Source organism: Scleropages formosus, chromosome 20, assembly GCF_900964775.1.
Source record: "Scleropages formosus chromosome 20, fSclFor1.1, whole genome shotgun sequence".
In the NCBI taxonomy this organism is placed as follows: Eukaryota; Metazoa; Chordata; class Actinopteri; order Osteoglossiformes; family Osteoglossidae; genus Scleropages; species Scleropages formosus.
Window position 1 is genome coordinate 22,210,053 of NC_041825.1, and position 13,124 is coordinate 22,223,176.

At 40.3% G+C, this 13,124-nt stretch overlaps 1 protein-coding gene across 1 annotated transcript; it reads right to left on the minus strand.

Annotated features, from left to right (window-relative positions):
- Positions 1–8,043: 8,043 nt before the first annotated feature.
- Positions 8,044–12,703, minus strand: LOC108939932 (sphingosine 1-phosphate receptor 1-like). Its single transcript, XM_018761615.2, has 2 exons — positions 12,654–12,703; positions 8,044–10,946 (listed from the first exon to the last, which is right to left on the minus strand). Exon 2 carries the CDS (start codon positions 10,707–10,709, stop codon positions 9,534–9,536), a length of 1,176 nt encoding a protein of 391 aa, XP_018617131.1. The 5' UTR covers positions 10,710–10,946; positions 12,654–12,703; the 3' UTR covers positions 8,044–9,533.
- Positions 12,704–13,124: the final 421 nt, after the last annotated feature.

Genomic DNA, 13,124 nt, shown 5'->3' on the forward strand with positions numbered 1-13,124 from the left:
TCCCGCGGCGCCATTTCAGTTTTTTTTTTTTTTTATTATTATTTTTTTAAATTAAATGTCCGCAATCACGCACATAACGACTACACTCGTGCCTTTGTCTGGTTCTTACTTACGGAAGCGGACTGGGCAAAACACGGCGGTATTCAGCGCTGCCATCGCGGTGTCGGCGCGGCGCGGCGGAGCGAGAGCGCCTGGGAAAGCTGTAACTCACCATGACTAAGCACTGCCTCGCCGAGCCTCGTGCCAAAATAAGAGCACGAGAGCCGCCGGCGGCCGCGCGCGCCCGACCCGAGACTTTTACGGAAGTACGAGGAGAGACGAGAGACAGGCGGCAGGCGGCGTGTTCGCGCTGGGCCTTTCGCACGGCGGGCTACTGCGGCTCCGCACAACTCTGCCTTCCTCTCCTTTTCGCTTAACTGCTGTGGTAGTTTCCGTTCTAATATTATTTGTCCCAATATAATAAATAGTTAGAAAAACACAGATGCTTCTTAAAGTATAAATGCGTAATTGCTCTTACTAGTTCGACCGCGATAAAAGTTCCTGCTGTGTACGTACTGAGTGGGTTGGTGCTTATTTATTATTATTATTATTATTATTATTTCAGAAAGTAACTAATAAGCAATCACGAATATTAATTAACAACAATAATGATACATTCAATAACAGTATTACAATATATATATATTTTTAAATTATTTTTGTTAGGAGAAACAATTTGCAAGCAGTGGAAGTAATATTTAGGTATTTACATTTGTTTATTTAGCACACACTTTTATCCAAAGTGACTTCCAATGAACTCTATGTAGTGTTACCAGCCCACACACCTTATTCACCAAGGTGACTTACCCTGCTAGATACACTACTTACAGTGGGTCACTCATCCATACATCAGTGAAACACACTCTCTCTGTGTCATTCACACACTATGGGTGAACCTGAACAGCATGTCTTTGGTATTCCCAAGATTTTCTTTTCGTCACTGACCCACTGTACAAAAAAGCACCGTGGAAGAAGTATACTGTTATGTCATCAAGACAAAATAGCCATTCAAGAAGATGATGGCATTTCTTTTAAAGAGCTCAGTTCTGGGGAAGAATCTGCAGTTTTTCAAAACAAGATAGCTCAGGGCCCCAGGTCTCATGCAATTTTTTAGTTGACCCTCTAATGGTGTATTTAATCCTTTCTAATTTGAGGAACAATATAAGGTCCCTAAACCAAAGTGAATCTTTAGGTGGATTTGATTACTCCCAATCTAAACAAATTCTAAAAGCGAAGACATTCTTTGCTTTATTAGTCACTGGGTTCCCTCTCTACTCCAAAAATAGCCTTTACAAAATTAGCTGGCATTTCTACCACAAACACCTCTCGTGGGGTTTTAAATACAATAGACCAAAAGCCTGACAATCTGGGACGTGACCAAAATGTGTAACAAGTCAGTTTTGGCAGAATGACATAGGTCACAAGCTTCACTTGGGTTGGGATATATTTTAGCCAGTTTAGTTTTACCGGATACGGTGAACTTTAAACTGTATCAAGCCTAGATAAGCACAGGAAGTTCTTTTCATGGACTCTACTTAAGGCACTCTCCCCGGTTCTATCAGGAATCCGCTTTCCAAGCTCCTCTTCCCATTCCGCCCAGATTTTATCCAATTATACATTTTTGATGAATGTAACAAAACCACACATAGTTGTGATCAGGCCCTTAGGGTGCGCTGGAGTTTCTAAAACTTCTTAATCTTGGAAATAAGTTAGGAAAAGATGGACTTTCTGTCTTAACAAAGCTACGATTCAGATTCTGAAATGGAACAGATTGAAGCCTTGGAGCTTGAATTTAATGGCCAGGGCATAAAAAGTGGCCAAAATGCCATCGATGTGGAAATCCCAACATGTGCTGATAACCAGCCTTTGCCAGTTCACAAACACGGAGTATAATTTTGCTGGGAGGAACAGGTGGCTGTTGCATATAGGGCCATGTGGGTAAAAATCTGGTAATTTGAAGGCCTGTCAAAATTGTGTAAAATTTTAAGAGGACTAAGAGTACTAGCAGCTACTGGGCTTATAGTAGCGTACTGTAGTATCCATAAGGTATGGATGGGTGAATGACTGTAGGGAGTTTAGTTCCGTGTATAGCATTGCAAAGCCTTGGATAAAGGCATCAGCTAAATACTAGTTAATAATCATAGTATGCCACTTTGGAGAACAGCAAAAATAAATGTACTTTATGAAATGCTAGTAGTATATACTAAAGAAATATGACTTTCCTATCTGTCTGTTTAACTTCAGAAGATCAGCTGAAGCTACTTGAATATTTTGATAGAAATGATTGCATTTTAGGCTCACTTTGCTTGCTTGAATTCAGGATAATTTTAAGGTTCCAAAAATGTGAATGTGACAGATCAGTTCTCTATTTTTGGTCAGTGAAAGCAACATCAATATAACAGATAGGGTGCAAACAAAGAGGGTATTGCAAGAGAGACCACTGAACGGAAGAGTGATTACACGATGTAACAGAAATTTTATTAAGCCTTTTTTTTTTTTTTTTACATTTTCCATCCAGTTTTGTTAAATTAAGCATACTTTTGGTGTTAGTTCATACTATATGTCAGTTTTTGTAAAAATACTCCCCATTCTTGAAATGCCAAATGTGTCCCAGACACCAAATACAGTATTCCAATACCTTTTAGGATCTCATGTTTTCTGGAATGTTCTGATGCTTTCTAGAATTTTCCAGTGGCTGTAAAGTCCAAAACAAAAACTGACACTCTAGAAGAAGAACTGGTGAACTTTAATCATAAACAACACAAAAATCGACATACATAGCTAAGAAATTTGAAAAATCGTGTTGCGCGCTCTTATTTACGGTCCTCTTTCGAGTCATATTTCCGACCCAGTCGGCTCTGTAGGTAGCCTTGCTATAATATGTACTCCTTCACAGGGCACCTTCACATAAGTGTGACATGGACAAAGACAAAGAGTCCTCTTCTGGACACACTGAACCCATTGGACATGATTGACGAACGATACAAAAAGTCGCCACAAGGTGTCACTATAAGCCACTACAAGCGGTACTGTGAAAACCCTAGGCGTGTAACCTAGGACTATAACATAGAGGATAGTGCTTCGTAATGCATCATTTTTAACTGTGTTCATTGTGCACTTGTTGTTAGGAACGTTTGAGAGCTACGGATTTTCAAATTTTCTAATGAAAGCACCACGTGATTTCGCATCTAGCTGTTTAGCTGGCAGTAAAACACAGAATAGAAAGAGGAGTGTGGGACTGCTTTCATTCATTTCACTTGTGTCTGGTCCTTGCCAGCCCTGGTGATCAATAAGGGAATCAGTGCTGCCCATGTTTATGCAATGGATGAGCGTTGGGGGGGGGGGGGGAGAAGAGGTAAGGGCAGCTTGCACTATAGTGGTTGGAACAGATGCCTCTGCATTGGTAGGTTGCTGGTTCAAATCCCACCTGCTGTTGTGGTGCTTCTTGTAAAACTGCTGCAGTAAAGTCACCCAGCTGTATAAGTGCATAAAAACTTATAGGCTTAATGTCATAAGTTACTTTCAAAGAAAGTGTTAGGTAAATGACAAGCTGATTTGTTCCCATTAATTTAAAATGAGTTGTAAAGTTTATCTAGTTTGATTAAAAAAAAATAATAAAGTAAAAGTGTTATACTGCAACTGAGTTCCATGCTGTCCAGGGTGTGCCCTGCCTCTCACTCTGTGCATCTTTGGCAGGGTCCAAGCCACTGCTGTCCTGCACTGAACAATCCGTTACTGATAATGGATGGGAATTGTTATTAAGAAGTGTTTTCTTTTTTTTTTAAAGAACTTAATGTGGCTTTGCTTCTGGTAAGTAGCTCAACCAAGCACAGCACCTTGGTGGTGGATGAGAACATGGGTTCGATCCTCGCTCAGTCTGTATGGAATTTGTATGTTTGCTCCGGTTTCCTCCCACACTCCAAAGACATACAGTTCAGGTGGATTGGTGACACTAAATTGCCCTTTGTGTGTGTCTGGCTACCCTGTGATGAACTGGCAAGGGTTAGAAAAGCTGAAATTTACCTCAAAACTCACCTTCATTAATCTATATTTACGAGTTTCTTCAATTTTTTCCAACCTTTTACATTTGTAGTTTGTTAAATTAGATGCATCAGGTTTTCATTTAATTTTTATTCCAAATATGAGCAGTGCTGTGATCACAGCTAAAATAAAATGTTGTAATGATGTGTAAATGATATTCAGAGGGCATTTGAAAATATTTGCTTACATTTGCAGTCTTCGGAAAGGTGTTGTAAACGTTTGTAAATAATGACTGTGCTTGTTGATTTATCGGTGCTGAAGTGCAGTTGCGTTGGTCAGTTTTTTTTTTTTTTTTTTTTGGTATTGACGGCTGTGGTAAATCTGTTTATAATCTCTGAGCCAGGGCAACTTTTGCTTTTAAACAGTGCAGTGTGCGCTTATTTATTTGCCCTCCAACTTGTGGCTTTTATTTTTTCTGTTTCTTACGGTAAGGGCAAATCAGACCTTCCTGCCGTGAGAGTGAGAGCAGCTGTCTCCACAGACACGTTGACCCTAAACCACACGATCTGTGGCACACACCATAGCGGGTGCATTGTGCAAGCGCGCTTTAAACAAATGGGTCCATACTGGCACACTGTGGCTTGTTTACGGGTATAAAGGAAATGCGTCATTGTTGTCTAAAGTCTTTATGGTCACGTGAGTGTGAAATCAATGTGCAAAAGACTGCCCCGCAGCTGTAAATGTCACTTAACTATCGGCCTTTCCTCACTATGGTATATATGTAAAATCACTTTTTGTTCATCTGCGCAAATAATACATGCAAAACAAGTATTATTCACGAAGGACTATACACTGGTGAAGGGACTGCTGGTTTTCTACTTATCCATTTAGCTGACACTTTTTTCCGAAGCAACTTACAATGTCATCTACCTAAAACTATTTACCCATTTATACAGCTGGGTAATTTTTATTGGAGCAATTGAGGGTAAGTACTTTGCTCAAGGGTACCACAGCCAGAGGTGAGATTTAAACCTGTGGGTCTGAAGGCATCAGCTCTACAACTACATTACCCACTGTTCTATAGTTTAAGCTGTTTTAAGCCCTTTGCTTCCCATTATTCACTTCAATTTGTCCCATTTCTTCTATAAACAGTTACTGAAACATAGACATTGATTCATTTTAGCTGACACTTTTCTCCAAAGTGACTTATAGTGTTGAGGTTACAATTACTTACCCATTTATACAGTCAGGTAATTTTACTGGAGTAATTTAGGGTAAGTACCTTGCTCAAGGGTACTACCACCAGAGGTGAGGCTCAAACTGGCAACCTTTGGGTTCAAAGGCAGTAGCTCTAACTACTATGCTACCAGCTGTCCCATACAAGTATGGAGAGTACATTTTTTTTCAATTTTAATTTAATTTAAGAATTGTTTAAATACATAATTCATTAATTATCAAAAATCTCTTATCTAATATAGGGTTGCATTGGTCCAGAGCCTATCCCGGAAACATGGACTGTGAGACAGGGTACACCCTTGACTGGTGCCACTCCGCTGCAGGGTAAATGCGCTCATGCACTCATCAACTCACACATACACGCGGGGGCAATCAGAGCCACCAGCTGACATGAAATACATGTCTTTGGAATGTGGGACGAGACCCCTATGAACACAGAGAGAACGCGTAAAACTCAACACAGACTGAACAGGATTTTGACTGATGTCTGAATCCACAGCCCAGGAGGTGTGGGGTACCTGCTGCACCTCCAGGTAGCCCTTATTTTTAAAATCATTGATCAGTAAATAACTAGAAAATCTAAAACTATCCCAAAAAATGTCACGAAGCAGCTCTTTTTTTGTCAGCTCTACTGTATATGAACATAATTTGAAACATGAGAACTGTTTTTTCTCCAGGTGTCCATAAGTAATTCATATATTTTATGAATGTAATAGGACTATATGATTCAAGTGTGATTGCGTGTCAAGGATTTGAGTGTCCTGTTGGATGGAAAGCAGTCATTTGTATCTCAAGTAAATTCTTTAGTTGTGCTTCCTTCAGTTAAGAAACATAGCTGAATCACAGCGATTCCTATGTAGACAAGATGCTGAGATTGGTTCAAGCTTTTGTTTCAAGCAGGCTGGACTACTGTAATGCTTTATTGTTGGGTTGTCCATACCAGACTGTATTCAGGCTACAGTTGGTACAAAATGCTACTGTGAGAATTGTCACTAGAACTAGCAGGTTTGACCATATAACACCGGTACTTAAATCGTTGCATTGGCTCCCGGTCGCTTATAGAGTTGATTATAAAATCCTACTTTTCACCTATAAGGCAATACATGGCATTGCTCCGGTTTACCTTTGTGAGATTATTGATTAATATACCTTAGGACAATATCTTTGTTCATTGGATACTGGTTACCTTGAAGTACCTGTGATGAATAAGACCTCAGTAGGAGGTTGTGCCTTCAGTTACAGAACACCTAAACTGTGGAATAGTCTACCAGTTACTGTCAGAAATGCCCCGTCTGTTTCTGTTTTCAAATCCCGACTAAAGACTTACATGTCCACTCAGGCATTCCACCTCGAAATGTAATTCCACTTGGCTGTATTTGTTTTCCCCACCTCTATATCAATGCATATTCAATTTACTTGTTTAAGTTACAAATTACTAACTATTTCTTCTTGTTGAACATTGTCATGCCGACTGAAGATGATGACCAACTACCACGATGGACGAGACGTACCATGCTGAGCTGGGAATTCAAGCTACCATACCGGAACAATATCACTATTATTTGTAATCTGGTATAGAATTGTTATTTAATCTAGAATTCCCAGGAGGGATGGGCAGCCACTGGCCCTTGCACCCCCAGAAGTTTTTTTTTTTTTTTTTTTTTTGCCTTGATTTTCAGTTGGGAGTTTTTGTTCCTTTCCTCCGTGGCCAGTAGACATACTGTACTTACAGCTCTATAAAAGCATTATATTATTATAGTCGATAGTCAACTGTCTTTTTTGTTTTTTTAATCTGATGTACTTGTTTTTCTTGCCTTATGCCTATGTTAAAGTGCTCTGTGTCACTGCATGAGAAGAGGGCTCTATAAAAATAAATGAATTGAAATTCATGCCTTACGTTTTATTTGGTGATTTAGTTTTTTCAGTTAGTACTGGGAATATTATTCTTTGTCACACTATCTCTAGTTTGTTGGGCCTAGAGAAGTAAACTTTCTTCAAGAAACATTCAACAATTTTACAGTTCAGGAAGGAAACAGAGAACAGCGGGGGGCTTTTGACACAAGCTTTGAAGATAAAAGTGGCATAGTTTCTAAGTTACCTAAACCAATGTGATAAACAGATGTGAGCTGAAAGTACAGCTAAAGGCATAAAACAGTTAGCAGTCTTCTCCCTCACATCAAGTCATGCATATGAGAATTACAGTAAAATACGCAGTTAAAAATGACCACAAAAGTGGAAGTCCTCTGTTGCATCTAGAATTAAGACAGGGTCATAAACATGTTTTATCAGATAAAGCAACCCTAGCTGCAGACATTGGTTACCATAGTGGTTCAGACTGTTGCCTTGCAAGCTGTTGGTCTCAAATTTTAATCTCCCTTTCTGCAGTAGTACCCTTAATCAAGGTATTTGATGTAATTGTTCCAGTAAAAATGCCTTCTTTATAAATGGGTGAAAAATACTGTAAGTCTTTCATGTTCATGCTCTTAATAGTCATTTTAATTGTCACAGTGAATGTGTGAATGAAAAGCCAGTAAACCAGTGTCAGATGTGTCACTGCATTTCTGCGATGTAGGGAATACAAAAAAGTTAATTAAAAATTTAAAATCTGTACAAAAAGTATTTTTATTGGTTCAGTGAGCATATAGTGTAAAACAGTATGAAAAAAATCACATAATTTAAGAAATATTTTGTGTACAAAGGTGTGCAACAGTTTTCAAATCAACATACATAGCCACAAATTATAATACAGAGTTTGATTTTTACATCTATATACAATAGTTTGTTTGCTTAAGGAGATTCCCAAAGACATAGGAACAGTCTTATAGTGATGGACATGCTACATAAATATAAAAAAACCCAGGCTTTTTCTGGATTTCGTGCTCATGCTCTTTATTTTGTAGGAAAAAGCATCATAAGTGACAGCTCATGTGGGGAGGATTAAACTCCCTCCAGTTTTATTCTGAACTAGATTTCCTCCATGTTTACGATTGTACAAGCTAATGAAACTTATAACACAACAATTTCCACCTTGTGTCAATGTGCACAGAGTGAAAAGCCAATGGTCCAGAAGTCCTGGAGGTGACGCCATTATTGTAGTCATATGACCTACGCTACTCAATGCTGGGAAGTGAAGGACTGTGTGCCCCAGATAGTCATGCCAATGGAAATGATATACTTAGTTAGAGACAATGTAGCCAGAACCACGTCTTTTCCATAGTCTTTTGGCTATGCAAATATTGCAAATAAACTTCCTGTAGAGGAATAACTTAAGGAGAAAACTGATAACAGAGAAGCAAATTGGTTTGACAATACAATGTATGATCAGTCTGAATAAACAGATATTACAGTAGGATGACTGTCCTGTAATAGTGGTGAGTTTCGCCACAAAGTATTAAGTAAAATCAGTTTTGACGCAACCAGCCATTGCTGTAGTGCATGATGCAGTGAGGTTGCAAGTGCTTTACAGTTTCCCCAACCAACCACAACAAGAAAAAGATGTAATTTTTGAAATATCAGATCAGCTTTATAATATGTGCACCGGCGCCAGTCCTCCAGATCCACAGTATAAATGGCCTTAGTTTTAAAGTTCATTTTCTGCTGCCCAACCAAGTCTTTGTTCTTCAGCGTCTCGTCTCTCGAGCTATTACAATGTCAGACCATTGTCTAGAGTTACCTCTCCACCCTAACTGTATCCAAGGGCTCTTCTCCACACCTATGAAGGTTATCTGAACTGTTTCAAACACCGAGAGGCTGCAGCTTCAACCACGACCGATGAAAATATTTCTTGGATAAAAATGTGTGCAACTGAACTTTAACAATATAGACGTGCTTTGATATTGCTACAAATTCTTGCTGTGGTTTTGTCCATTTAGTTTCACATTTAAACCTCTATGCCGTATTTCACCATAGGATCCAGTCCAAGAAATGATCATCTTTGAACATACAGTCTACATGGAACAGCCCTGGTACTACTTGATCACTACCACTGTGTGGGTATGTTCTTGCCATGAGACTACTGTTATGAAGACTTTTTCTCAAACTCCTTAGTTTTAGAAAATAAAGCAAAGGAAGGTCAACATCATCCAACAATGGCAAGCTCTGTTAAAGTGTTTTTTACCATTGTAGCTTAAGAAGTATTATTCCCCATTACAAGTTATTTTTTTCCTGAAAGAAACTTGTGCAGGAAGTACCTCAATCCCTTCTCTTCTTTTCAAGGAATTGCACATGTCCGAAGGACTGCACTTTTTTTAGAAAGTCTCCATAACTGAGCCTTTGGCTCAGGACTTCAACATCCTAGGGTATAAGGCTTTGATGGTTGAGGGAGTGATGTTTCCTGAGGAGACAGTGGTCTCCAAGCCCTCCAGACGTTGGGAGGGCACTTCAGTCTTGCTGATGCTACACTCCAGGAATGGTATTCCGATCTTCTTCACCTGCCCATCAGCGGTCATCAGACATCTTCGACAGAGCAGCCGAATGATGGCCTTGCGCATGTCCTTGCTGGTGAGTGTGTAGATGATGGGGTTCAGCAGTGAGTTGAAAATGGCGAGGCCAAGGAAGTAGTCAACTTTTAAGAGTATTAGACAGCTGCCCAATGGGCAGAAGAAGTCCAAGAGCAGCAATACGAAGAGAGGCAGCCAGCAGGCGATGAAGACACCCAACACGATAGTGACCGTCTTCAGCAGGGCGATGCACTTACGTGACTTGCGGGACTGGCTCTTGCGCAGGCTGCCAAGCCGCCGCGTATTGGTTCGGACGGCATGAAATACCCGAACATACAGCACCACGATGGCCAGCAACACGGCACTGAAAATGGTGATGCAGAACAGCACGTAGTTCCTGGTGTATAGCGGCAGCACTACGGAGCAGGCCTCTAGGTTGCCAATGCAGTTCCAGCCCATTATGGGCAGCACACCCAAGAGCACAGACAGCACCCAGCTGGCTCCAATGAGGCCAAACATGCGGCACCGCTTGGCCCCATGGTACGGCTTCATGTTCACCATGGTGATGTGGCGCTCAATGGCGATGGCCAGCAAGCTGATGATGGAGGCTGACAAGGTGATGAAGACGCCTCCCTCCCTCAGGAACCACAGGATGGGTGTCAGATGAAGCGTGTTGGGCCCCGACAGCAGGATATTAAGCATGTAAGTGAATCCCGCCAACAGGTCAGACAATGTCAAATTGCCCAGCAGGTAGTACATGGGGACATGAAACTTCTTGTTTTTCCAGATCGCCAAAAGCACCACGGCATTCTCCAGCACAATGAGTAGGCATATGACCAAAAAGGCAATGGATTCTGGCTTCAGCTCGTCACGATACTTCAGCTTTCCTGTGTAGTTGTAGTGCAGCTTAATGACTGCACTGTTCAGGTACTCGCTGAAGAAACAGCTTTGGTATGGAGAGGACCTAGAGGTGGGTGCCATTGTCTGGATTATGGCGGCATAAGAATGTTCCATAATTCTTGTAAAGGGCAGTCTAATTGTTCCAGTCCCCCAAGGCAGTCTTTCTAAAGTACTTTCATATCAATTCTGCACTTTACTCTTAAAAGTCAGAACAATCAAAATGAAAGCAATGTGTAAAATGGATCGAAGTCGGTCTCGGTTTTCATAAAAATTGGTTGCGGTCTCAGTCAGGCTTTGCTTCCAGTGACCACTAGAGGGGGAAAGAGAAGTTTGACCCCAAAGAACAAAAGCCTGAAAAGAAAGAAAGAAAAACAATGTCACCCAACCTGTTAGAAATAAATAAACATATCAACTGCTCCTATAAATCGATAAAGCTGTACTATTGGCACCACGATACAGTCTGGTTGTTCGTTGACAGTGCAACAGAAGAAGCCATATTTAATAGCTCTCCAAAAATCAGGAATATTCTGATGTTTAAAAAAATATGTTTAACTTTGAATGAGGGGGGTGCGGTGGCGCAGTGGGTTGGACCGCAGTCCTGCTCTCCGGTGGGTCTGGGGTTCGAGTCCCGCTTGGGGTGCCTTGCGACGGACTGGCGTCCCGTCCTGGGTGTGTCCCCTCCCCCTCCAGCCTTACGCCCTGAGTTGCTGGGTTAGGCTCCGGTTCCCCGCGACCCCGTATGGGACAAGCGGTTCTGAAAATGTGTGTGTGTGTGTGTGTGTGTGTGTGTGTGTGTTTAACTTTGGTTTTACAGTTTTACACGTACATATCCTATATACAACCATAAATCAAAAAATTATCAAGCCTTTCCATCATCCTTGGAAAGTTCAAAATAAACCATGCCTCTTTATAGATTTGTTCTTGTGTACTTAAGTATTATTTATATTAATCAGTACATTTCTGTGGCTGATAAAATACATTTACCTCCTTAGTGCAATGAAAGGGATTTTCACTGAAGTTTTAACAACCCTGCGGACCTGACAGTAAAAGATAGGCAATGGGTTGTGAGACAAGATAAGAGGGGAAAAACTATTATCTTATTTGCGTCACGTCCTGCTCTTTGAAACAGTTTTTTTATGGCAGTATGTTGAAGGTTTGTTATAAATGGGCCTAATGGTGTAAAAACTGCTGCAGCACAGCTGATCACATTGACTGATCATAGGTACTGATCAGATTCATTGATCACATTCGTAGAAGACATACAATGACCGCATGGTAGTTAGAATGTAACAATGAAAGTTTAAGCAAAACAAACATCTTGTAGTGGGATGCAAAGTGGTTCATTAAAAATATATTTCCTAAGAAGCATGCCCAATGAATGAACTATTTGCATGAATCGGTTTCAGCTGAAGTCAGTATTTTATCATCATCTTTGAAGAAATGACACTTTACATTCATTTAAGGCTCAGTCCTGGAATACCAGTAGAGAGGCTACTATTTAAACTAATTACGATGAAATCTATACTGTTGAATTATTTGAAGTAAAGCTATTCCAGTCAAAGGGCATCTTCTTTAAAAATGTATTCTTCACATCTGATCAAGAATTCTGTTAAAATATACACATGTAGCGTAACTTTTCAGTGAACTGGCATAAATGCACCAGTTTATGGACAAACGTATTTTTCACGTGAAGTCTTAAGGCATATAACTTTTATGTACATAAACACATTTTTCCACAGACAATGCCTTCAGTATATACACCATACTCCGGGAGTCAAACACAAGCAATCAGTGAATCAAAAATAAAAGTATGCAACTATAAGGAATAAAAAAAAATAAGCTTTACCAAACTTAAAACCACATTATAATCAGATCGTTCTGTTTTAATCACATTTCCAAGCAAGCCAACATGTTCTTTTCAAAGATAACACATTGTTATAATAGATACCGAAGTTTAAATAGAAACTAACTTCACATATTCAGAAATTTGTGTTAATATGATTCTTCCCTGTTGTACAGCAAAATTAATGAGGCAAGTATTTCTTGAGATAAACTTACCTGGAATGTAATCCAGAATGGAGAAAGTCTGAGCGAGAGCTGCACCGATGATCAACACTGTGAGAAAAGTGACAAGGAAAGAAAGGCAGGACCAGACCTGAAAGGAGGAGGCTGGTCTTTCCCCTCTTGAACGCCTCTGCACTCCTACGCACAGCTCAGACAGGAAAAATTACCATAGTCATTCACATTTGAGGTGAACTTCGGTAGTGTCTGACACAGTGGAAACGGACCCTGTTTCGTTTTTACTGCTGGTTCAGCCCAAATTGTTCCATACGTTTTCTTTGCATCGCTTTTCAGAAAATTAGTTCCAGACAGGAACACGTCAGGAATGTTGTTTTAAAGAGAACTGCACCCTCAGGCCCTTATTACGAAATACTGGCCATTAGAGAGGATATCTGTGGTGCTTGCTAAATTCCCAGGTACTATATATTATTTTTCAGGCGAGATAACAGGTGATGATCTGTCCTTCGC

Coding starts and splice junctions, on each gene's coding strand:
- LOC108939932 (XM_018761615.2), bottom strand. CDS start 10,709: ATGGAACATTCTTATGCCGCCATAATCCAGACAATGGCACCCACCTCT.